At 39.7% G+C, this 24,731-nt stretch overlaps 1 protein-coding gene across 6 annotated transcripts in view; it reads left to right on the plus strand.

Annotated features, from left to right (window-relative positions):
- Positions 1-24,731, plus strand: part of KCNIP4 (potassium voltage-gated channel interacting protein 4) — a 995,976-nt gene that overhangs the window by 551,222 nt on the left and 420,023 nt on the right. Inside the window, exon 1 of one of the 6 annotated variants that reach the window (XM_080640386.1) lies at positions 1,512-1,899. The exons of the other annotated variants lie outside the window; for them this stretch is intronic. Within the exon in view, the coding sequence (XP_080496512.1) occupies positions 1,800-1,899 (100 nt within the window). The 5' untranslated portion in view covers positions 1,512-1,799. Of the gene's footprint in view, positions 1-1,511; positions 1,900-24,731 lie in introns of those variants that run through there. 6 annotated transcript variants of the gene reach the window in all.

Genomic DNA, 24,731 nt, shown 5'->3' on the forward strand with positions numbered 1-24,731 from the left:
TAAATCCTACCTAATTATACCTACTTTCAGAGAGGCTAACACAGAGGTTCTCAACCTTTCTAATGCCGCGACCCTTTAATACAGTTCCTCATGTTGTGGTGACCCCCAACCATAAAATTATTTTCGTTGCTACTTCATAACTGTAATGTTGCTACTGTTATGAATTGTAATGTAAATATCTGTGTTTTCCGATGGTCTTAGGCGACCCTGCTAGCGGTTCTCAACCTCTGGGCACTTTTCACCTGTCCTTCCCCTCTCTTTAAAACATATCCTCAGGTGAAGAAAAAAAAAAAGCTATTAGTGAGCACTCATTCTGTTCTGAAAGTATTACTCAATTACCTCAACAGTCCAATGAGCTAAGTGCTATTATCATACCCCTTTTACAGATGAGGACTTTAAGGCATGCAGATGCTGAGTAACTTTCCCAAGGTCAAACAGCTCATAAGTCCTAGACCTGAATCCAGGCATCCTAGCGCTGGAGTCATACCCAGAACCATTACACTGACCTACCTCGAAAGCCAAGCAGCCATTAGGGATGCCTGCATTGTAGCCTGCGCTGCCTTTGCCTGGTCTGTCTCCCTCTTTCTTGGTCCTCGTTTGCTCATTCATGAAATTAGACACTTGAATTGGCTTTCTGAGATGCTTTATAAAACTTTTTTTTTTTAATTCTATATTTTAAGGTGGGCCTGATCTATTTGTGCAGTAATGGGGTGGTGGGGAGGGGTGAATGATTGTACAAGATAGAGAAAGAAACTCCAAAGTTTTGTTTCTGATTCTTTTTTTCTTCAAAAATTTCTGTGGCTCCAAATTTACTTAAACCAAACATTATTTTTTAAAAAAAACAAAGGAGGTACACACTCTAAAAAGAAAGTATATATTTTGGTGTACGGAATGGAAATGAACTAATGCATAAGGCAGCTGCTAAGTTTTACAAATATTATGAATCCTTATTAGTATATTATACCTGTCCTTTGAAACTGTACGATAGCCACTCTTCAAACCAGAATATTAGTTCGCAATGACTGTGCCCTAGGATAAGGCAACTCATTGAAAAGAAGAAGGTCAGTATGTACGACTCCCTTAAGCCTATTTATTTCTCTCTGTGCTCACCTAGTGGGGACAAAATACATGGTTCGCTTTTCCTGACTAGTAACCAGTGTTTCTGAAGCAGCTGAATTCAAGCTGATACTCCGCCCCTCAGCGTTTTCAGGTTTATTTCAAGACCCATGCTCTGGTCCCTGCTTGCAGCAGGAGTCCAGCCTTGGTTAGTTTCCGTTTCCAAGGCAACTGAGCAGCCCAACAAAGCCACCAGCGGCACGGGCAGGGGCTCGCTGGACCCGGGGCCACCTAGCCATCACTGCCACACGTCATGCTTCCTGGAGACCTTCTGGTGACCTCCGGGTCTTCGGGTGATCTGCGTGTTACTTCATGCGTGGCTGTCTCTCTTTATAAGAGTGACAACCCCCAGCAAGCAAATAATTCCGACAGGCTGACTATCCAGCTGCTACTTCTGGCCTCTGCTACTGTAGACAGGATGAATGCATTTTCTCTCATTCACGCCTTTTCTCTCAGCCTCTCCATCTCATCACCTCTCCTCTCTCTCTCTCTCTCTCTCTCTCTCTCTCTCTCTCTCTCTCTCTCTCTCTCTCTCTCTCTCTCTCTCTCTCTCCGCTCTCCGGCTCTCCTCCTCCCCTATTCCTCTGGCAGTAGCCTCTTAATGCAGTTTAATGGCTTTACAAAGAAAGCCAGGCAGACAGGCACTTCTCACTGGCTGCTATCGGACCATGACCTAGCTGACCATGAACTTGGAAGGGCTTGAAATGATAGCAGTTCTGATCGTCATTGTGCTTTTTGTTAAATTATTGGAACAATTTGGGCTGATTGAAGCAGGTTTAGAAGGTAAGGGAGTGCTTTTTAGTGACTTCTAAAAATTTTCTGTTTTGCAATAAAAATTTCTTAAGGCACCTGAAAGGAAATCCGAGAAATGTAACTCTGGGATAGACTAAAGAGAGGCAAGTTGTTCAATGTAGAAATGATGAATAAGATAAACTTTTTGTAAGTTTCAATGTTTTCACAGCAAAAGAATGTTAAAACTATAAGCAACACTTTATATCGAAATGTTAGAACCAAAACTGAGGAAATGAAAGGTTTTTAACTGTTCTGTCTGCTTATATTGAGGGCATTTAACTCATACTGATGTTAGATTATTTTATCTCCCCCACCCCTTTTATTGTATCAGCACATTTTGCGTGGATATGCTATGAGGTTCATCTGTTTGTTGCTATGCAAATGCATTCATCAAATGGAAATGGATATACATTTATTATAATGTCTTGTTGTTTAAGATTGGAGCCTAAGAATGACAAGCTTTGTATATGCTTGTCTTGGCTTGAGACGTACTTATAATATTACCTCCGTTACATCCCCACGGAGAGTTTATGGGGCAGAGTCCCTAACTCATTTGACTGACCTTAGCATAGAATCCAAATAGCAAATTGTTTTTCTAGTGTCGCTGTTTATGTTGGTAACGGGCTCCTTCTCTTATTCTCCTTAACAATTATCTTTTGCTTTAAAAACACACGATGTGTGCTTGCCTGTATCTGCTCCTGAATTAAAGGCTTCTTGGAAAATCAGTAAATTTAGATTCTTGCTTTGTGACTGTTCGGAACACACTCAGGAGTGCGTCTGCATACAGCCAGTGATTGTTTCTCTGAAGTTGTCAGAGCAATTTTTAAACGCACCCTAGGTGATGTTTGGCGGCGAGATGCTGTCCTGTTCTTCTTGCTTTTAAATGTGAAACTTGAGTAAAAATGCAAAGGCATATGTTATAAATGTTTTACATCCACAACTAGTCCAGCCCCGCAAAGGAGGACTGCCACATGGGGCGTGAATAAGACTGCGCTTACACGTAGCAAACAGCAAATTATAATAAGTGTGCCACTCGGATGTAGGTTACCAGGAACCTACCTCTGTAACTCACTGTGGGGAGGGCTGGTGGGAGGCAGGGTTGGTTAAAGTAGTGTTAAGTTTGCAGAATGCTTTGGGGAGCTCTGTTAGAGGAAAATATTTGTAGTTCTAAAGAGGAGAAAAAAAATAAATTCTGGGAGTGGTGACTGCTCTTTAAAAATGTTATCTCGTGCATTGTCATGACACCAGAAACTTGGTTTGGCGTCTGTTGATCCATGGGCGTTATTTTACCTGGCAGACGGGAGGGGGACCTCCTGGGTCAATGTGCCCAGGTTTATTTTCTGAGATGACAGGTACATGGAGTCGAGTCAGTATTCCCAGCTATGTTGAGGGAGTTGATTTACCTAATTTCATGGACGACGTGTGGTCATCCTTTAAACTCTTTTGTGAGGGCTTTTATCCTGGGTTTCGTGATGAAATCTACTCTGGTTTTGTTTCAGGAGCAAAAACATGTACTCTCCCAAATGAGAATGTGGGTTTTCCTCCTCTAAGGGCTACTAACCTTTATGATGTTTGTTGTTGTTGTGTTTTTTTTTTTCTTTTTCTTATTACTTGTACCTCAAACTGTACTGATTTGTCTGAACAGTTTCTATCTTGTGTTTTGTAGTTTACTGCATCGGCAATTTCCAGGCCAATGTCGTACTAATAATACTATGGGGATAATGCATGTTCTCTCTTAGAAACTTCGACATCAATGCATAGCTGATTTCCAGTGTTTTTAGAAAGTGTTTTTATAGGATAAAACATTGATAATCAGTTTAAGGAGAAATTATGTTTAATGGGTAAATGGTGATAGAGACAGAGAGCAAAGTGCTTTCCATCCTAACGTTTGTGTAAGACTCATTTCCAAAGTGAACGCTAGCATCAGAAAACCTTCAAAACTAGATTAAAGTTGGCCACGTGCTTTGCTTACTGGGGATACAAAGCAAAGGAACAGACTAAATTGTTATAGTTCATTGTACATAGTTTGAATCTGTAAATGAGAATGCACCCAACTATAAGTTGGGTGCCTGATTGTAATTAATGAAAAGGATAAACATTTACTATCAAAATAGCAGCCTCATAGATTTTCTGAAGCTTTTCTTAAAAACAAACTCCGATGCTCATTCTATTCAGATTTCTTTTCCCATAGGTGTTCCCTTCCTCCCCCACCATCTTACATACCTAAGTTGGGGATAATAATTTCTTCCACCTAACTGATTTGTCTGCCCATGTGTCCTAGTAGAGAAATTTGGTTATTAAGTAGGAAAATTTGAACCTAGATTAAAGCCCTATAAGGATGGTTTTGAAATTTTTTTTCTACACAATTAAATATTTTGCATCTAAACTGAAAATTGTTTTGCAGTGTAGTTATCATTCCGAATGTATAACACTATGTTTATAAAATGTAGTTATTATCTAAACAAGTATAGAATAAATGCACTTCAAAATAAATTAATAGCTTTAAAGTCTGGAATTTTTGTTTGCTTATCTTTGAGTATTTTGAGCTCCCATGCTTTTTATTTTGTTGTTGTTAATCCTCACTCAAGGATATTTTTCCATTGATTTTTAGAGAGAGTGGAAGGGAAGGGGAGAGACAGAGAGAGAGGAACATTGATGTGAGAGAGACACATTGATTGGTTGCCTCCTGCATTCACCTCCACCAGGGCCAGGGGTAGAGTCTGCAACCGAGGTATGTGCTCTTGGCCAGAATCAAACCCTGGACCCTTCAGTCTGCAGGCTAATGCTCAATGCACTGAGCCAAACCAGCTAGGTCTGAACTCCCATTCTTGGCAGAAAACTGAGAAGGGGGTCCTCGATGTCCAGGTTCCTTTAGTTCTAGACTAGGTCTGATCTGCATAAACACATAATGCTACACACAGCTCCATGGCATATATGTCTAAACAAAAAGTAGCATTCTTAAACATGAGAAAATAAAAACAGTAGTAGGAGTATAGATTCTTACCCCCTGCTGCCACTCTCTTACTTTCTAAGCTCAGTAAGCCACTGTACTTCATTAGAGTCTACAATGAGAAAACTGGACCTGATAATCTCCATGGAACTTTCCATTTAAAAAAAAAGTCTAGGAATAATCAGACAATGAAAGCTTGATGACTTATATAACACATACCCTTTCTTATGAAATAGGTATCAATGGCCTATTTTGGAATTGATATGCAGTGCAGCTATTGGACTAATCTCTCCTCCTATCCCATTGTGGGACAATTCATCATATCTCGGAGAGATGTTCATTGTATTTCAAGAGAATATAAAAAATGTCCTTTCCTACACCTCTAGGATTTGACATTTGAGGCTGCTATTCGAGGCATCCTTGTGCTATAGCTTGTCAAAATGTACATGGGGCTCCAATAACAAATAAACACATCATGTTACAGTTTAATGACATTTCAACGTTCCGTTGTTTTGGATTTTTGGTGGTTTGTTCTTTGGTTGTTTTTTGTGTTTGTTTTTGTTGTAATTTAGTTAAACTTCAATCTGTTTTCTTTTTAAGAAAAGTAATCTTAGCAGGTCAATATGAATGCAAATAACAGTTTGAACTTGAGCAAAGTTTTGAGGGTGATGAGTGATGCCTGTGTTTTGAATTCCCAGGCTCCTTCTGCCTAGTGAGGGGTGGAAGAAGCTTCAGAGGTATGCTGGTTTGGAATACTAAAACCTCGCAACAGTAAATTTCTGTTTTTCCAGCTGTAAAAATGAAAGTGGTGTTTGGTTAACGCATTCTGGGGAGAAATTGAATGAAAATTTTAATAGCAAAGCTATTTCATTATTTCTATATGCAACACTGGGCTGTGAAAATATCTACTTTTCATTTAAATATGGTTTAAATCATGCTGAAATGGTTACTCAATTAAGAAAGAACCATCCTTCTCCTTACTACTAATCTTGGTAAAAGGCAAAATTTTACAAAAGTACAATAATACACATGACTTGAAAAATAATCACTTTTATTGGTATTTGCTTTTGATAAAAAAGACAAAATGAAATCAACTGATACTAAGTCCTTTATACATTGCGCATTATAATTATTTTGTATTTATTTAGCTCACTTTATGTAGAAGATATCTTATAATACTATAATGCAAGCTTCCTGGAGCATTCTAAATAAGGTATCATCCATATACACAGAGATGGATTTTAGAACCCAATTTCTTAATTCTCCTGTACCATTGACATAAAGGTGGACATGTTGAGTCTGTAAATAAATTGGGCCAACTGGAAAACAGTACTGTGTCCATTCCATTATGCTTATTTTTAATTATTTTTAAAATGTTTTTATTGACTTTACAGATAGAGGGAAAGGAAGAGGGGAAGAGAGAGAGAGAGAGAGAGAGAGAGAGAGAGAGAGAGAGAGAGATTGATGAATGAAAAACATAGATCTGCTGCCTCCTGCACAACCCCTACTGTGTGCCCTGACAGGGAATCTAACCTATAACCTCTTGGTGCATGGGGTGATACCCAGACAACTGAGCCATTCCAGTCAGGCCTATTCCATGATGTTTAAGGAATACCATGGGACTGGAGATGACTGGAAGGGAGCTGTTCTATGATCTCAAAAAGCTTTACTGAAATTAATGAAGTAGTCTCTCTTTTAATTCTCCTATAACCCTGCTGTCCCAAATACAATGGGATGAGAAATATGATGTGTATTTCACCATCTGAAAAGTCTTTCTAAACTGTAATGCTGCCAAAACCGGTTTGGCTCAGTGGATAGAGCGTCAGCCTGCAGACTGAAAGGTCCCAGGTTCGATTCCGGTCAAGGGCATGTAACTTGGTTGCGGGCACATCCCCAGTAGGAGGTGTGCAGGAGGCAGCTGATCGATGTTTCTCTCTCATCGATGTTTCTGACTATCTATCCCTCTTCCTTCCTCTCTGTAAAAAATCAATAAAATATATTAAAAAAAAAACCTGTAATGCTTAAGAAATATAAAAATAATTATGATGCTATTAGAAAATGTACGTATATTGTCTTTTACATTATCCAGAAGTGGAATAAAGAGAATATTTATACGATTTGCATTTCTTTAGTGTTTTCTATAGTTAACATTTCCTTTCTTTCAAGAACATTAATGCCTAAAACGGGACAAAGGGACTATTGAAAGAAGTGGATTTAGTATGTTCAGAGATTACACTCAGAGAATCCAGTAATTTTGCTTAGATTCTAATTACAGCTTTGTCTCTTAATAATCATGTGATTTGGAGCTATACTTGGCCTTTATAATCCTTATTTTTAAATTCCTAAAATGAAATAATAAGAAATAATATTAATGTATTGCTTTATCGAAGATTACCCATATATAAGGTGTATTAAGCACAGTATATTATTACACTGTCTATTAAAGTGTTAAACATAGTGCAGTATTAGTATTAGTATAGCAATATCTTATTTAACCTTCTCCATGGTTCTCTGGAGTAGGTACTAGCATTCTGAGTTTAGAGATGAGAAAGCTTAGACCTATCCAGGCTAAGTAACTTGGCTCACAGTTACTCAACCAGTAAATCATAAAGCTGAAATTCAAACTCAGGCCATCAGACTCTGTATTCTCTCCTGTAATTTTAATTTTCTATAACTTAGCACAGTGACTGTAGAAAATAATTTGGTAAAGGGGAGAAAGTTTTAGGTCAATTTTCCATTAACTCTTTCTATAATCCTTTCTGGACACATTCTATATGTGAAACACTCTCAATCACTGACATCCTATATAATAAAAGGCTAATATGCAAATTGACCAAACCGCTGAATGACTGGTCGCTATGACATGCACTGACCACCAGGGGGCAGATGCTCAACACAGGAGCTGCCCCCTGGTGGTCAGTGCACTCCCACAGGGGGAGCACCTCTCTGCCAGAAGCCGGGCTCACCAGCAGGCTCACTGTGGGAGAGCACAGAGGTGATGGTGGGAGCCTCTGTGGCCTCCAAGGCAGTGCTAAGGAGCAGCGGGCTCGGCTTCTGGCTGAGTGGCACTCCGGCAGTCTGACATCCCCTGAGGGGTCCCAGACTGCAAGAGGGCACAGGCCAGGCTGAGGGACCCCACACCCCAGTGACGAATGTCATGCACAGGGCCTCTAGTTGTTTAATAAGCATAAATACTCATACTAACATACTAATGGTACTATTCTAAATACATCATAAAAAATCATAAAATCTCTATCTTCTTATAAATAGGCAAATCTTTAACCTAAATGAGTCTGCAATGTAGTCTCATCAAATCAAGTATAGTCTTTAGTTGAGCTCCAGGGTTAAAACTGAGAAGAAAGTAGACTAAGCCTGAACCCAGTTTGTATCTGGTTTGCTTCTGGATGACAGGTAGAACTTCTGGAAATAGATGGGACAGAGAAGGGCTGGTGATTTTGGAAAAAATAGAAAAATCTACATAAGATGCTACCGTGTAAAGATGAGATGCTGAATCCAGGAAGGACTTTAATTGTGAAAGGGTTTGAGATTAATGGGGATGATTGATTACAGCATGGATGAACAAAGGTAATAGGATGATCAGTATTAGATTAGGATTGTGGAATAAGAGTATCCAGCATTGATTTAAAGCATAACAGAAGCCTCAATGGGATGTTAGGCTTAATCAGGATGGCCATCACCAGAAAATACTTCTCCAGTCTTTTTAGTGGGTATAAAGCAAGGAAGGACACAGAGCACAAGAAAGAGAGGAGAACTTAGCTTAGTTGAGAATCTACTATAGAACCAATGGTGTAAAAGGAGTGTTGCATGTGCCATGCCCTGGAATGATCGTATCAGCTATGCACGACTAGAGGTGTCACTTCCATTTTATAGATGATAAATGGGAGGTTCAGAGAGATTAATAACTTGCTCAAGATCACAAGAAGACATAAGTGAATGAATCTGGAGTAGTTCTAGTATCTTCATAGTGGCACTGATCCAAATGGCATTCAGAAGATAAGTATTCAAAAATAGGATAAAGTGTATACAGTAAAGAAAAGTTTTGTCTAATATAAACATTTACTACAGACTATCTCTATAAAAATATGTGTTTTTTTTAATTTGACTGTTGTGTTTTACTTCTAGTTATGTGTAGAAGTGGTCTACATAAAAATACAGCTATGATAATGAGTCCCCCCAAAAAATGAGGAAGGAGAAAAAAGAAAAAGTTACATCTATAATTAACATAATTGGATTTCTGACTTATCAAGTCTTTGTAGAATGTAACATCCTTTAGACATTACCAGTCCCCAACTGACCATTTTACAGAAAAGTAAACTGAGCCCCAGAGAGATGAAATGACTTGTTTTTGACAGAACTCTTCTCTGAAAAAAAAAAAAATCTGGTGAAATATACTCATCAGAAAATAAACTTCAAACATAATCTAAGTTCCATAAAACATGTATCCAAACTTTAGCTTTCCTTAGTTATTCTGCTAGTGGACCAGTCACTCTAAAGTCTACGGATTCTAAGACTTGGGTGATGGTAAGTTTTATGCTTTCTGGCTTAGCTTTATCTTTAGAGACAGGCGCTACTACAAAGAATACTTGTGCATAAATCGTGGTGTTTTCCATCTCAATGACTTGTCTGAATAAGTTAGTAATGAAGAGTCATTACTACTTGACAGCCATTCAGTAGCCCAGTGGACGAATTTCTGGAAAACCCAGGTTCAGTACTCAATAAATGCATAGATAAATCACAAGGGCAGCTATTCTAATTGCTCATCACTCTGATTATTAAAATCAAGAAGGCAAGTCTCTCATGAACCTCACCATTTGTACTATTTCACAGAAGCCTAACCTGATGTCTCTGCGTGAAAGTCACCCCAAGGCTGTCAGAGGCAATTCTTTCAAAAGCGTTTGCACAGGTCAGAAGGCTCATCATCAAGATGAACCATACTACTAAACCAATACCAATAGTGTGTTTCCATTTTCTTACAAAGACCATAGACTATAGATACTGGGAACACAGACTCAAACCATAATAATTATATTTAATAATAATTAAATGCCACCTCTAATATATATTAGTTGTATGGCCTTGGGTAAATGAGTTAGTATCTGTCTAGGATATAATAAATGCTTTGTATATTTTGCCATTATGTCCAAGCATCATCATCTTTTTTTTTCCAAAGAAAGGAGGCCACCACTCAATATCTGAAACCAAAAGCTGAATTATTTGCCTGCTAAGTAAGTGAGAGCAGTGCTTGTAGAATGTATTGTTCAAGTGTGTATAGGGGCTTTCCAAACTGTGCTTACTATTAATGGAAAGTTGCCATTGTTTGATTGGGTTGGGTTTAAAATAGGTTCTGGTGTTACCTGTTACTATAATCAAAGAACAATCATTCATTTCCTTTCTTGCAACTATAGAGCAGGGACTTTTTTTTTTTTTTTTCATGGTGAATAATATTTAAGCTTATTCATGTGCCAGCCACTGTTCTAGACACTGGGGAGGCAGCCATAAGCAGAGAAGAAATTTCTGTTCTTGCAGATTGATCTGCTAAATTTTGAGATACAGCTATAAATGCTACAAAAAAATGTACAGGAGACAGATAGTTATAGTAGAATTAATTCATTCGGTAATTATGTATACCTCCAGTGTGCTCCACACATGGTTCTTTGCACAATAATGAACACAACTCAAGTCCATGCATAATGTATACTATTGGGGAAGATAAACAGATAAACAAAGGAATATTCAATCTGATATCTAATAGAGACAAGCATAAATTATAGGAGATGGAAACTGGGGTGTTATTTATAATAGAGCGGTAAGCAAAGACCTGTCTGAAGAACTGATTTTTCTGCCAATAATTGAAAGAAATGAATGTGGAAGACCATAAAGTCTGCAACAAGAGTCTTCCAGGCAAAGGGACAACCAAGCACAAGACCTTTTGGCACAAAGTGTGTTTCTTGTGTCCAAGTTGCACAGGACGGCGAGTGGAACTGCAGCAGTGAGCTACTGAGGGTAGTAGAGGAGCAGTGGAGAGTTGGCCAAGGTCAGAGCATGCAGGGCCATTGCAAAGACTGGGTTTTGTTCTTTGTTTATGGTTTCAATGGGAAACCATTGAAAAATTAAGATAGAAAGTCTCTATAAGTCCTTAATTCCAACTTTTTTTATGGGCCATGATACAGTTTTCACATAGTATCTGCCTACCACAATCTCATCATGGGGTCTACTTCTAGACATTTCTTTGTTCTGCCCCCGACACCTCCCAGCATATTGATTCATTGTCTTTTTTTTTCTCTCATTTTATTTTATTTTTGAACTTTATTGTTGAAAGTATTACATATGTCCCTTTTTTTCTGCATTGACTCCTTCTAGCCTGCCCCCACCCCTGGCCTTCACCACACTGTTGTCTGTGTCCATGGGTTATGCATATGTACATACAAGTTCTTGGCTTAATTTCTTCCCACCTACCTGCCTTCCCTCTGAGATTCAACAATCTGCTCCATGCTTCTATGTCTCTGGATCTGTTTTGTCATACCTCCATTGCCTAGAAAAACTGCCTGTAATTCTCATGCCCAAGCTTGAGCATACGTTCAGGATAATACATTCATTTCTCTTTGTTAAGCTAGATTTGCCTTTTCACCTGTCCTATGGGGTGAGCAGGTCTAGTCTTCATCTCATTACCAGACTGCTTCAAGATCCTGTCATTGCATCTGTAGGACCAATTTAAATTGGTCTTTATTGAGTAGGCATTTTTTTTTTAGATTTAATATTTTATTTTTATTTTATTTTATTTTTTATAATTTTCTTTAATTTTTATTTTTTACATATGTGTCCTTATTCCCCCATAACCCCCACCCCCCACTTATGCCCCACCCCCTTGTTGTCTGTATCCATTGATTAGGCTCATATGCATGCACACAAGTCCTTTGGTTGATCTCTCCACCTTACCCCCACCCTCCCCTACCTTCCCTGAGGTATGATGTGCTGATCAACGTTTCTCAGTCTCTGGATTTGTTCTTGTTCATCAGTCTATGCCATTCATTATATTCCACAAATGAGTGAGATCATGTGATATTTCTCTTTCTCTGCCTGGCTTACTTCACTTAATATAATACTCTCCATCTCCATCCATGTTAGAGGACTTAAACATAAGACGGGAAACCATAAAAATACTAGAGGAATCCACAGGCAGAAAAATCTCAGACATATGCCAAAGGAACTTCTTCACTGATACTGTCCCTAGGGCAATGGAAACTAAAGAGAAAAAAAAAAAAACAAATGGGACTACATGAAAATAAAAAGTTTTTGCACAGCAAAGGAAACCATCAATAAAACAACAAGAAAGCCTACTGAATAGGAGAACATATTTGCCAATGATATCAATGATAAGGGTCTAATCTCCAACATTTACAGGGAACTCATACAACTTAACAAAAAGAAGATAAACAACCCAATCAAAAAATGGGCAACTGATCTAAATAGACACTTTTTGAAAGAAGACAGAAGGAAGGCCAAGAGACATATGAAAACCTGCTCAAAGTCACTAATCATCAGAGAGATGCAAATCAAAACAACAATGCAGTACCATCTTGCACCTGTCAGAAGGGCTATCATCAACAAATCAACAAATGACAAGTGTTGGTGAGGCTGCAGAGAAAAAGGGACTCTTTTGCACTGCTGGTGGGAATGCAGACTGGTGCAGCCACTGTGGAGAACAGTATGGAGTTTCCTCAAAAAACTAAAAATGGAACTCCCATTTGACCCAGTGATCCCACTTCTAGGAATATATCCCAAGAAACTAGAAACATGAATCAGAAAGGATATATGCACCCCTATATTCATAGCAGCACAATTCATCATAGCTAAGATTTGGAAACAGCCTAAATGCCCATCAGCAGATGAGTAGATTAAAAAACTGGTATATCTGCACAATGGAATACTATGCTGCGGTAAAAAAGGATTGCCTACCATTTGCAACAACATGGATTGAGTAGGCATTTTACAAAACCAAATAACATTCCTTGAACACTTGCTATAGGAAGAGTTTGATGACAGTGGAGACAAAAGGCAAATATCACGAAAAGGAAAATCATGTTGTTTTCCTTTGAGTAACTTCTCCTTCCCCATATATTAGCTTCAAAGATAAATATTCAAATTGGGTATATTCCAAATTGAGATGAGAATAATACCTTTATAGTCAAGATATTTATACTATTACATTTTTTGGAACTAGCAAGAATCATAGAGACTGTAGTCTAACTTCCTCATTTTATGAGTAAATTGAGGCCAAAGGAGGTTAATTGACTTATTAGAAGTGACAAAACTAAGTGGTAGCATTAGATACATAATAATTACATCATCTACGGTAGAGTGATAAATCCTAGGCGAGGTGCTAATAATTTTACATATTTATGGTATCGAAAATAAAACCATGTAAGAATAATCTTATTAGCCATAATTACAGGAATTCTGGCTCTGTATTTAGTTAAGGATATATTATGAACCTTTTCCCCTCACATTGCTATTTTCTAGTTTTATTTGTTTATGCCCAGGAAAGTGGGGGGTGGGGGGTTCCTGGTGTGAAAGCAGAAACAAAGCTCCTGAGGAAACTGTGTGGTGTGCCAAAGTGTGATCCACAGTGGTGAAGACACAGGGTCAAATCCAAATGCCTGCTGCTGAGGCATTCAGGCAGCCATCAAATGAATGAATATAGTAGGATGGTCCCAGAGAGGGTGAGCAGGAAGATGGCATCAGATGCCAAAAATACCAATAATACCTGAATGAGCACTCTATTGACCATATCATATGCCAGGTACTTTATATGCATTATTCATGTTGACAATAATTTTTATATACTGGTTATATAATCAAAGATTTAACAACTGAGAAAGTACATACTCTGAACGTTTTAATCACTTGCATAAGACCATACACCTAGGAGTGGTTTAGCTGGTTTCAATTTCATCCTGTCAGTTTAGAGATTATGAGTCCTCAGCCTTCACACCATCATGTACCTGCCTCTCAGGAAGGCTAGGTCAAGGTCAGAGACAGAATTACATTGAAGTAAATTAAGCTTAAGCTACGGAGGCCCTCAAGTCTGTGGGCCCCTTTCTATCTCTAGTCTAAATAAATAGTAACTTCCATTCCAAATTTTGTATATGTGATATTTCTTACTATTTTCTTAGAGAGTCTTCTCTAAATTATGTAAGATTCAGGCCCCACAAAACCAAGATTTGTCTCTGTTGAGAACCTATAACATCTTGCTTTCTTTATCATGATTAAAGTTCATGCTTGAGATATGGAAAGCAACATCCATCCTCTAAGATAGGAAACTGGCTATGAAGTTCCCAGTAGGGGTTCCCTTTGCCTCTTGCCTAGCTCCATTGCTACCCAGACTTCATGAATGACAGTGAGGCTGAAATGATTGGGGCACATGATGTTTCCAGTTCTTACTGACTGTAAAAGGAATGTGGTCCTGTTCCCTAAAGAACTGACTCAGGAACTAGTTGAGTTTGGACCTGCAGGAAGCTCCCAAGGAGAGCATGGACTTTCACATCAGACAGATGTGGATTTGAATTTTAGCTCCTTGATTTATGAGTTGATCTTGGACAACTTACCTAATCTCTATGAGCCTCAGTTTCATCATACATAACTTAGTCATTGTTATGATGACTAAAGGTAAATGTGCTCTATAAATGTGACCATTAACTGTTATAAACAGTGTACTAGTAAAAGTCAGGTAGAACAAAAAGGGCAAACGTATTTGTTTCATTTATAATCATCTAGCTATATGCTACATATTTGGAATGCCGTCCTATAAATCTTTGTGTTTGTACTGTCCTCTTCATTTAGGACAGATGGACCCTTTCGTATTCATAAGTATTCATTGATTTGTTGATTAATTGATTAATTCATTCATTCATTCTATATTTAGCAGGCTCCTAGGGGATGGTGTTCTAGGGCAGTTTGCCGCTCTGTTGACTAATGAGTTTGCCAACTACTGTTCTAGGGCAGTGGTCGGCAAACTCATTAGTCAACAGAACCAAATATCAACAGTACAACATTGAAATTTCTTTTGAGAGCCAAATTTTTTAAACTTAAACTTCTTCTAATGCCACTTCTTCAAAATAGACTCGCCCAGGCCATGGTATTTTGTGGAAGAGCCACACTCCAGGGGCCAAAGAGCTGCATGTGGCTCGCGAACCACAGTTTGCCAACCACTGTTCTAGGGGATTCGGACATAACAGGGACAAAAACACTGATGTCCTTGCTATTGTAGAGGAGTTGGCCTTGCTTGTAGCATAGACTCTCCTTCCCTGTATTATATGCTAGGGAAGGGAGAGACTATGAACACAGATGTTGGTACATCCATAATGGGAAGTTGAGAGACACTTTGTCTGATTACTTTCTTCTCCTGTTAATATGAAGTGGGGTGAGGTGAAAAGCATTTGTGGGTAGGGAGCAATGGATGTTTTAAGGAGAGAGAAAGTATAGTGTGGTCTTTTCCGAGCCCATAGAAGTGAATTTACAGAACAAATGTGAGAAGATTGCCGAGCAGCGCTTAGTACCCATTTGAGATGTGTGGTCGTAATTTTAAAAGGGGACTCTCCCTGACTCAGACAAAGTGAGCACTTTCTTGAGTACATTACTGTAAGATCCTTTTTCCAGACATAGTCAAACAGGAGGGCAGAATTGGGTACCACTGGGAGAATAGAAGAAAAAAAGCAGGAAATTAGAGGGAATGTATTTACTACAGCATCCAAACATGCAATGATAGTGGCTCCGACTGGAGGCTCAACTACAGAAGACTTAAAATTGAACCAGCTGGGAACTGTGGCTTCCAATTGCATGACAAGGCAGAGGCCAGTGATTGAACATTTCACTTCTGTGTTGTGTGGCCATAATGCTGTACTATAAATCAAACTAACTAGTGAAAATGCTTAGGGAGGGATCCAACCCAGTGTTTACAAATACTAGTTTGTGGTGTCACCATAAATATTACTTCGTGGTGACAGTACTTGAGGAAATACTCTCAGGCTGCTCTTTCAAACAACAGAAAAATTCTTTAAAGTTGTGTTGCGCTGTGCCTTCATAAATAGAGTCAACTTCAAATACATGGAGAGGATCTTTCAGCTTAAATTTTGACTTTCAAAAATAGAGCCTTACTCATGATATATTTTTAAAAACAACTCATTTGTACTTTTCTCATGTCTGCAGCTTTTAGAAACTAGTCTCTTACTAGCTTTTAGAAAGTTCAGTAATATCTAGTAGTCACAGATCCAATGTCCTGCCTTCAAAAATGTGTTTTCAATGGTTACCAAAATCAGTGAGGTATGTAATCTTGTATGTTCATATACACATACACACTTGTGCACAAATATATGTTTGTGTAAACATTACTGGACTCATGCGTGTGCACACCTGCACACATCACACACACACATATTTCAATATCATAAGCCATGAAGTTTATCAGTTAATAAGATATAAGCCATTGAAGAACCTGATTCTTGATTCTTTTGTACCATGACCTATGAAGCTTCCTTGGGAGATGCATTTGCATTTAATCATATGTCCAAGTACAAAATGAAGAGGGGCATAGGCAATGAGCACTGGAGAGAGAATGAAGTGTGACTCTGGGTTGAAGTGGAACAAAAAAGCCCTGACTGCAATCTCTAACTAGCTGTGTGTTCTTAGGCAAGTTATTTAACCTTCCGATCCTCCACTGGATCTTGCCACAGACTAATGTCAGAAAAGAATCATGTTTAACAGAATCCCAGTGCTTAGAATAATAGTGCTGGACCCTTGTAAGTGCCCAGGCAGGTGGTCTGATCTCTGCCTGGTTCTTGCTCACCAGGTCCTGAGCCTCCTTGAGTTTGGAAAGGCTGTCTCCTGTGGTTCCCTGGCTGCCTCCTCTCAGTCCCAACCAGATTCCCTGGCTAAGCTTGGGTCCCTCCCTCACCTGATCACTGCCATCTCCCTTGGCCATGCCTCAATTCTGAATTCATCCAGTTTGGACAAGAGCCCTATAGATAAATTGCATGTTGATAAATTACCCCACTTACCTAACATATGTCACATGAGACCGGCAAGTATCACTGTGCTGAAAAAAAATGTTCAGAATATATTTCTTAAATTAAAAGAACACATTTCAAAACCGTATGCAGAATAGTGATCCCATTCAAAAAATACACATGAGATAGGAGGGGAGAGAATGAACACTGGAATTTTTCATTTCTTTTCTAACTTGTCCATTCTGGCATGCATTTATATAACTTTTTAGAGGGTACTTTTAAAAGGAAAAGAATATCAATATGGAATACACATTAATTTTTTTTCTAATTGAAAAAACTCAGTGATCAGTGGAACATAGTCATTTATTAATTTAAAATGAAAACCTTGTTATTGCTTTTAGAGAGAGCGAAACATCAATTTACTGTTTCACCTATTTTATGCATTCATTGGTTGCTTCTTGTATGTGTCCCTACCAGGGATCAAACCCACAACCTTGGAACATAGGGTAGATACTCTAACCAACTGAAATACCCAGCCAGGACTGAAAAGCTTCATTTGCTTAGAAAAAAAATACTTAAAATCGAGCCAGTCTCTGTTTGCTTTTATCTTTAAAACTAAGATAATTCAGAAGAAACACCCTGGAACTAAGGACAGGTTTTTATACCTTGAAGCCATTTTTTAACTTCAAGTCAGCTTCTGCCATGGTTGATAAATGAGCTGTCTCTATCACTATGCCTATGACAAGGAAGTTATTAAAGACTCAGGATATTGATATTTGCTTAAGAGCCTCACTTACCTAAAAGAGGAGCTCACTTTCTGCATGCTTTAGGAGGGGCTGTAGTTTTATGACTCGTAGGAAAAAACCCATTTCACTCCATTGATGTGCTTTGCTTCTCTTCCTCCGAAAGGGAAATGGAGCTGGTGTGCGGTATGTGAGCAAGGCGCATGGGGAGGAGAGTGCTGGGGGAAGTTTGCTTTCTTTGCAATTCTCAGCTTCCCTCATTTCTGAGCTTCAGTCATTTTCTTTCTAGAACAGCAGCTTGCTGCATCCAGTGAGCACCATTCATGCGAAAACCTAGGTAAGAATTATTTATATGGGAAACCGATTAAAGGGAATGGAGTGATAGGATGAAGCTTCAGGAAGTATGAAGGCATTTAAGGCCAAGGCAAAGAGTCCATTACATAGCTCTCTAGCAAGGAATTCTAAATATCTCTCTTACTTTTTTTATTCCTTTTAAAAGTACTTTATAAAATTTGGCTATAGGGATGATCCTATAATTTTCCTCTATTTATTCTTAAATTGTTTTTTTTTTTCTTTTTCTTGAATAATGAATGTAGAAAAAAAACTAGGTTGACCTTGATTCAAATAAATGGAATTTGTGGGGGGAGGGAAAATCCCTAGGTTGAGACTGTAGACTGTGATCTGGGAAACAAGTAAGATATAATCTGCACTTTGCCAGGACTTAGTTCTCAAAACAACTCCCCCTGGATGTTTGCATCATGAAAAGGACACAGCCTTGTGTTCATCCAGACTCAGTCACCATCCAAGGATCAGATCTTGGTTTTCCCTTTCCAACACGTGGGTATGAGACCCATGTCACAGAATTCTCCCAGAGAATAATGAGCTAATACATGTACAATGTCAAGTGCAGCAGCCAGCTGAGAGGAGGCTCTCAACCAATACTTGATATGCATTGTACTATGACGGGTGGCCTCACACGTGGAGTCTGGCGGCCTGGTTTTAAACCCTCGCCTGGGCGATTGCCTGCTTTGTAATATTGGACGAACTGCTTATCCATCCTGTGCCTCAGTGTCCTCATTGGTAAAAGGAAGATAATCATGGCATTGATCCTAGGGTTTTGAGGATGAGTTAAGATAAGAAAGCACCTGCAGTGCCTGGCCCAAGGTCAAGTCTCTGAAAACATTTCTTCTTATTTTTTAAAATAATTGTCGCATCTCTTTGAAAATCTAGTCTAAGTGGTTAGTCTATTTTTTCTTTTTCTTTTAAAAAAGGCATGTTTCCTGCCCGGGCGTGGTGGCTCAGTGGTTGAGTATTGACCTATGAACCAGGAGGTCATGGTTCGATTCCCAAACAAGGCACATGACTGGGTTGTGGGCTGGATTGGATTCCCAGTGTGGGGCATGCAGGAGGCAGCTGATCAATGATTCTCTCTCGTCATTGATGTTTCTATCTCTCGCTCTCCCTTCCTCTCTGAAATCAATAAAAATATATTTTAAAATAATAATAATAATAAAGCATATTTCCAGGCCTGCAGGGAAGGGCAGTTGGGGGCAACCAGGTTGGCAGGGGAGGGCAGTTAGGGGCAACCAGGCTGGTAGGGGAATGGTTAGGGGTTGATCAGGCTGGCAGGCAGAAACAGTTAGGGGCAGTCATGCAGGCAGGCAGGTGAGCGGTTGGGAGCCAGCAGTCCTGGATTGTGAGAGGGATATCCGACTGCCCGTTTAGGCCCACTGAGATCTGGCCTAAATACGCAGTTGGACATCCCTCAAGGGGTCCCAGATTGGAGTTAGTGCAGGCTGGGCTGAGGGACACACACCACCCCCTGTGCATGAATTTTGTGCACTGGGCCTCTAGTAATAATAATAAAGCATATCTCCTAATAGTGGCTTCTAGTGCAGCTTGTTTCTTTCATTTTGCATGTGTTTTGCCTATAGCCTAAGCACACACCTGTGCATAGTGAAAGCTTCCTGGGAAGGCAGGCCGGTTACAGGTACAGTCAACACCTTGGGGAGAAGCCAGTGCCAAGTTCTCAGCTCCAACCGGGCCAGTCTTCACATAGATGTGCTTGTGCCTCGGGTAACAAGGACGGCCTCCTGAGAGGCTGGGTGTGAGTCAGCACAGATCCTGCCACTGATGGAACAGACCCAGCCCCTGGCAATCCAACACCTTTCCTTCCCAGTAAATCCAAGCGTCTATTTCAGGCAGAAAGAGTTTCTAGCTTATGCATACATTCCCTGCAGCAGTTCTTAGTAGATGCTCAATGGACATGCATAAGAAAGCCAGACAAATGGCTATAAAGTTTTACTTTTATATAGCAAAATCAAATTTTACAGGATTCATAACTCTAAAATCTGCTTTTGAGATTAACTAGATATATTTAATATGAAGGGCTCCTACTTGATAGTAAATCAGTAGATTTCCCAGTAACCACAGTACAAACAGGGGTAGAAAGGTAACGAAGGGAAATGTCATAGCAGGAGCCCTTGTTAATCTTTATAGGTTACAGAAACCCTCCGAAGATATCTAGACTGTTTTGCGAAGTAAGTTTAAATGAGGGTTATCAGCAGTATGGAATTAGTGGAAAACCATTCGGTACCAGGTTCTACCACACACATGCTTGGGGAAGTCACCAGTAATATTTTTCAGAGGTAAATTAACTTACCTGGCTCAGTGGTTGAGCGTCAACCTATAAACCAGGAGGTCATGGTTGGATTCCCAGTCCGGGCACATGCCTGGGTTGTGGGCTCAATCCCCAGTATGGAGGGTGCAGGAGGCAGCTGAACAATGATTCTCTCTCATCATGGCTGTTCACATCTCTCTCTCCCTCTACCTTCCTCTCTCTGAAATTAATGAAAAATAAGTTTAAAATAATAATATCTGTCTCAAGGATTGTTGAGATGCTTAACTGAATTAATATATACTGAACACTAAGGACAGTGCCTGGCCTTGCAAAACTGTGTATGGTTTTATTGTTACAGTACTAATCAAGCATTACATGAATGTATTATCATTAGCCTTTAGATAGTGATTATAAGAGATAGGAACTTTGTTTAATACATATTTTCATATTTTTATAAACACATTCGAATGTGAATATACATAGTATTAGTATTATTATAATAGTGCTATCTTGAGTCATATAAATGATACTTTGGTTTTTCTTTCCGAAATTAATGGAAGCTCGTAAAATTTCAGGCAATGAGACAAACTGGCCTGCTTTGGTTGAACCCTAAACAACACTTGCCTCATATTAACACCCGGCAGAACACATTTGGGAAACGCTGTGGTACAGGCAGCAGGAGCGTGTGGAAAGGGCCTGCACATCTGGGTCAAAAAGTCTGGATTTGATTGCAAGCTCTGTCCTTAATGAATCTGTGCTATGATTTTTCTTTCCTTTTCGTATTGTTTAATTCCTTTGTCTATTTTCTTCTTCTTTTTTTTTAAATCCTCACCTGAGGATATGTTTATTGATTTGAGAGAGAGAGAGGGAGAAACATCAATGTGAGAGAAAATCATTGATCAGTTGCCTCCCATTTGCTCCCCAACTGGGGATGAACCTGCAACCTAGGTATGTGCCCTGACTGGGAATTGAACCCGCAACCTTGCGTTTGGTGTACTGGATGATACACCCACCAACTGAGCAACCAAGCCATCTTTGTCTGTTTTCTTGTCAGCAACATATGGATATTTTATCCTCAGTGGCCCTTTGGGGAAATTAACCGAAGGAAAGCGTAAGCATAGGTCACAAACATTACGTCCCTTGCCTTCTCGGCGATGAATAGAAGGGAGTTTACAGAGGGATTTCTGACAGATATCAGGAATCCCTAGGGAAGTGTCCTGCAAATTGCTCATTGAACAGAAATATTCCTGGCTATGGTTTAAAATGGGATATAAGATGCCTCACTCTCTGAGAATCCCTTTTCAGAGAAATACATCCAGAGACTTGTCTCTGCTTCACACTTCCTTTACCCTAAAGCAATAAACCTTATCTCCCCGTTAGTGACTTCCAGGGCTTAAACTGTAGCCAATCCTGGGTGCCATTTATCACACCACATGCTCAGCCATGCTAATTTTCACCTGCTCAACCAATTATTGTGTCACTGTACGGGGCATAGTGGCCTTATCACAGGCAAGCTTCCAGGGCAGCATTTTATTGTCTACGTGACATGCACACACAATGCCATCCAATCCCACAATCTGTTTCCTCCCGATGCGGTGACCTCTTGGCTACTTATTCTAAAGTTGAAAGCTCTGAGGCTGGCATTCAAACTAGGCACAATAAGGGAGATAAGTGGGAAAAAGAGGTTTGCAAGATAAGTGGAGGGCTCAGAAATCCCCCTGTGTCTCCATTTAAATGGAAAGGATGCTGAATTTGGGGGGAGGTCTGACAAGGATAAAGCTAGGCTCCAAGGGGCCCAGGCGGTTTTCATTTAGCATTTGTCATTTTTTATAAATGGTTCTTTGTATCATTGCGGTAAGTCAGCCACCGTGGCAAGGAGCCAGCTCGGCTGTGCTGTGCCGAGTGGCAGGCTTTGTTTATGTTTCTTTAAATTGTAGTTTCTAACATGAAATTCCAATTGTCTGTGTGATTTTATCTCTGATACAAAGGAATTTAAAGATACACAGTAATTTCTCTGAAATTCAGACCGGCTCATTTGCAACATATAAGTGATTGGGTCACTGCTTGCACCGAGGCTCTGAGCAAATCTTTATTCATGGAGAATGTAAATGGGTTATTCTGAAGGAGATTGGGGAGGGGACTATTTTAAATGCTGGGAAAAGTCAACTGTTTTCAAGCAAACTGCACATTTCTGAGATGCTGTTTAAATAATGCATGTAATTAAAACTTATTTTTATCTATTCATTAAAAGAAAGATTAAAGGAGGGTGTCAAATAGGCTTGACTTTGTTATCCTAGTTTGAATTAATATTTATTTTTAAAATAGATGCTAATGGATCAACCTAGGCCAGTGGTCGACAAACTCATTAGTCAACAGAGCCAAATATCAACAGTACAACGATTGAAATTTCTTTTGAGAGCCGAAAACCGACTTCTGCGCATGGGCCACGAAGTTTCAATCGCACTGTACATGTGTGCCCGCACGTGGTATTTTGTGGAAGAGCCACACCACACTCAAGGGGCCAAAGAGCCGCATGTGGTTTGTGAGCCACAGTTTGCCGACCACTGACCTAGGCCATCACAGGGCCTCTGTATGCATTTGCGTGTGTCTGCGCATGTTCCTGTGTGTTTTAAGGGCAAAACATAACAAAATGTGATGCTGAAGAAAAAAAGATAGGATACCCTAGCTCAGTGGTCAGCAAACTGCGGCTCTTTGGCCCCTTGAGTGTGGCGTGGCTCTTCCACAAAATACCACGTGCAGGCACACATGTACAGGGCGATTGAAACTTCGTGGCCCATGCGCAGAAGTCGGTTTTCGGCTCTCAAAAGAAATTTCAATCGTTGTACTGTTGATATTTGACTCTGTTGACTAATGAGTTTGCTGACCACTGCCCTAGCTGGTGTGGCTCAGTGGTTGAGCTCTGACTCATGAAGCAAGAAAGAGGTTACCAATTCATTTCCTGGTCAGGGCACATGCCTGGTTTGCAGGCTCAATCCCCAGTAGAGAGTGTGCAGGAGGCAGCTGATTGATGGATGTTTTTATCTCTCTATCCCTCTCTCTTCCTCTCTCTCTAAAATTAATAAAAACATTTTTTTAAATAAGCTTTGCCCTGGCCAGTTTTGCTCCAGTGGTTAGAGTATCATCCCAAGAAAGGAAGGGTCACAGCTAAGGGCACATACCTCCATTCCATTGCAGACATGGTCAAGGGCCCCGTCAGGTACTTGTGCGGGAGGCAACCAATCAATGTGTCTCTCTCACTTGATGTTTCTCTATCTCCCCACCTCCTCCCTCACCTCTACTCTCTCTAAAAAATCAATGGAAAAAAAAATATCCATAGGTAAGGATTACAAAATAAAAAGATAGGGAGTTAAAAGCACTAATGTAGAGATCAGATTATTGGAGTTTGAGTATGAGCTATTCTTTTTACTCAGGATGTGACTTGGGTCAAGAGCTGTAGGAGAAACCACTGGTGTCTGCCCAGGTCTCTTGAAAATCCTTTTCCTGATGGGCGTGTCCACTCCTCCCCACAGATGGGCTCTTGATGATGGCTCACACTTGTGACCTCCTGTGAAGGATTACCCTTGGGTGATGTTACAGGCTCTCTCTCTCTCTTTCTCTCTCTCTCTCTCTCTCTCTCTCTCTCTGCGCCTGGGACAGTAGGTATTTTTTAGCCTCACTCTCTTACCTTAAGACTGGATACACTCTGCTCTCCTATTTATCATCCAGCACTTCCCTAGATTAGACTAAAGCTAGAAACTTCCTCTCTCCTTCTCTTTCCCATTCTTGCTTCCTCCACCTCATTTCTAGTTTCTGGTTTCTCTTGAAAACATTCCCTCCACAAAGCCCATGCACAGCAAACCTACCAAAACTCTGCCTCTAGGGCACCTGGCCTAAAACAAGCAGCTTAATTTCACTGTGTCAAGTTATTTTTTCAGGAATAGTGTCCACAGAATGAGAAGCACCCAGCACCATCAGCAGCCCAAGTAAGCGTTCAGTAAAGGTTATTGCTCCTAATGTTGCTGCATTTGCTGTTGATGCGATTATGACTCCTTGACTTTGTGGCTGATGTTTTGAAGTCTTAAAACTATTTTTACAAGTTAAATAAAAATGGGTAAATTTCAGATTTCAGAGCATCCAATTGAAGAATACTCATTTCTGGGAACTTTCACAAGTATTTTTATTAGGGTTAACCTTTATTAAACAAAACTTGTTCCCTGTGCTTAGTTCAACAATATTTATTTTTACATGGAATAGTCCAGAGTAGTTTGTGTCTGTGAAAACTTATAGTTTAGTAAGGATATTTCACAAATACTTGAATATAATACAAGAAAGGATCAGAAGGCAAATGACAAGGGTCTAAGATATGGAAAACTGAAATGGTGTGTTATTTCAAGATAAGGAAAGGCCACCTTCAGATTGAGTCATGAGAGAAAGACTTGTAAAGAAATGAAGAATGGGTAAGTGAGTGTATGGCCAGCTGGCCTCTT

Source organism: Plecotus auritus (assembly GCF_963455305.1).
Source record: "Plecotus auritus genome assembly, chromosome: 1".
Classification (NCBI taxonomy): domain Eukaryota; kingdom Metazoa; phylum Chordata; class Mammalia; order Chiroptera; family Vespertilionidae; genus Plecotus; species Plecotus auritus.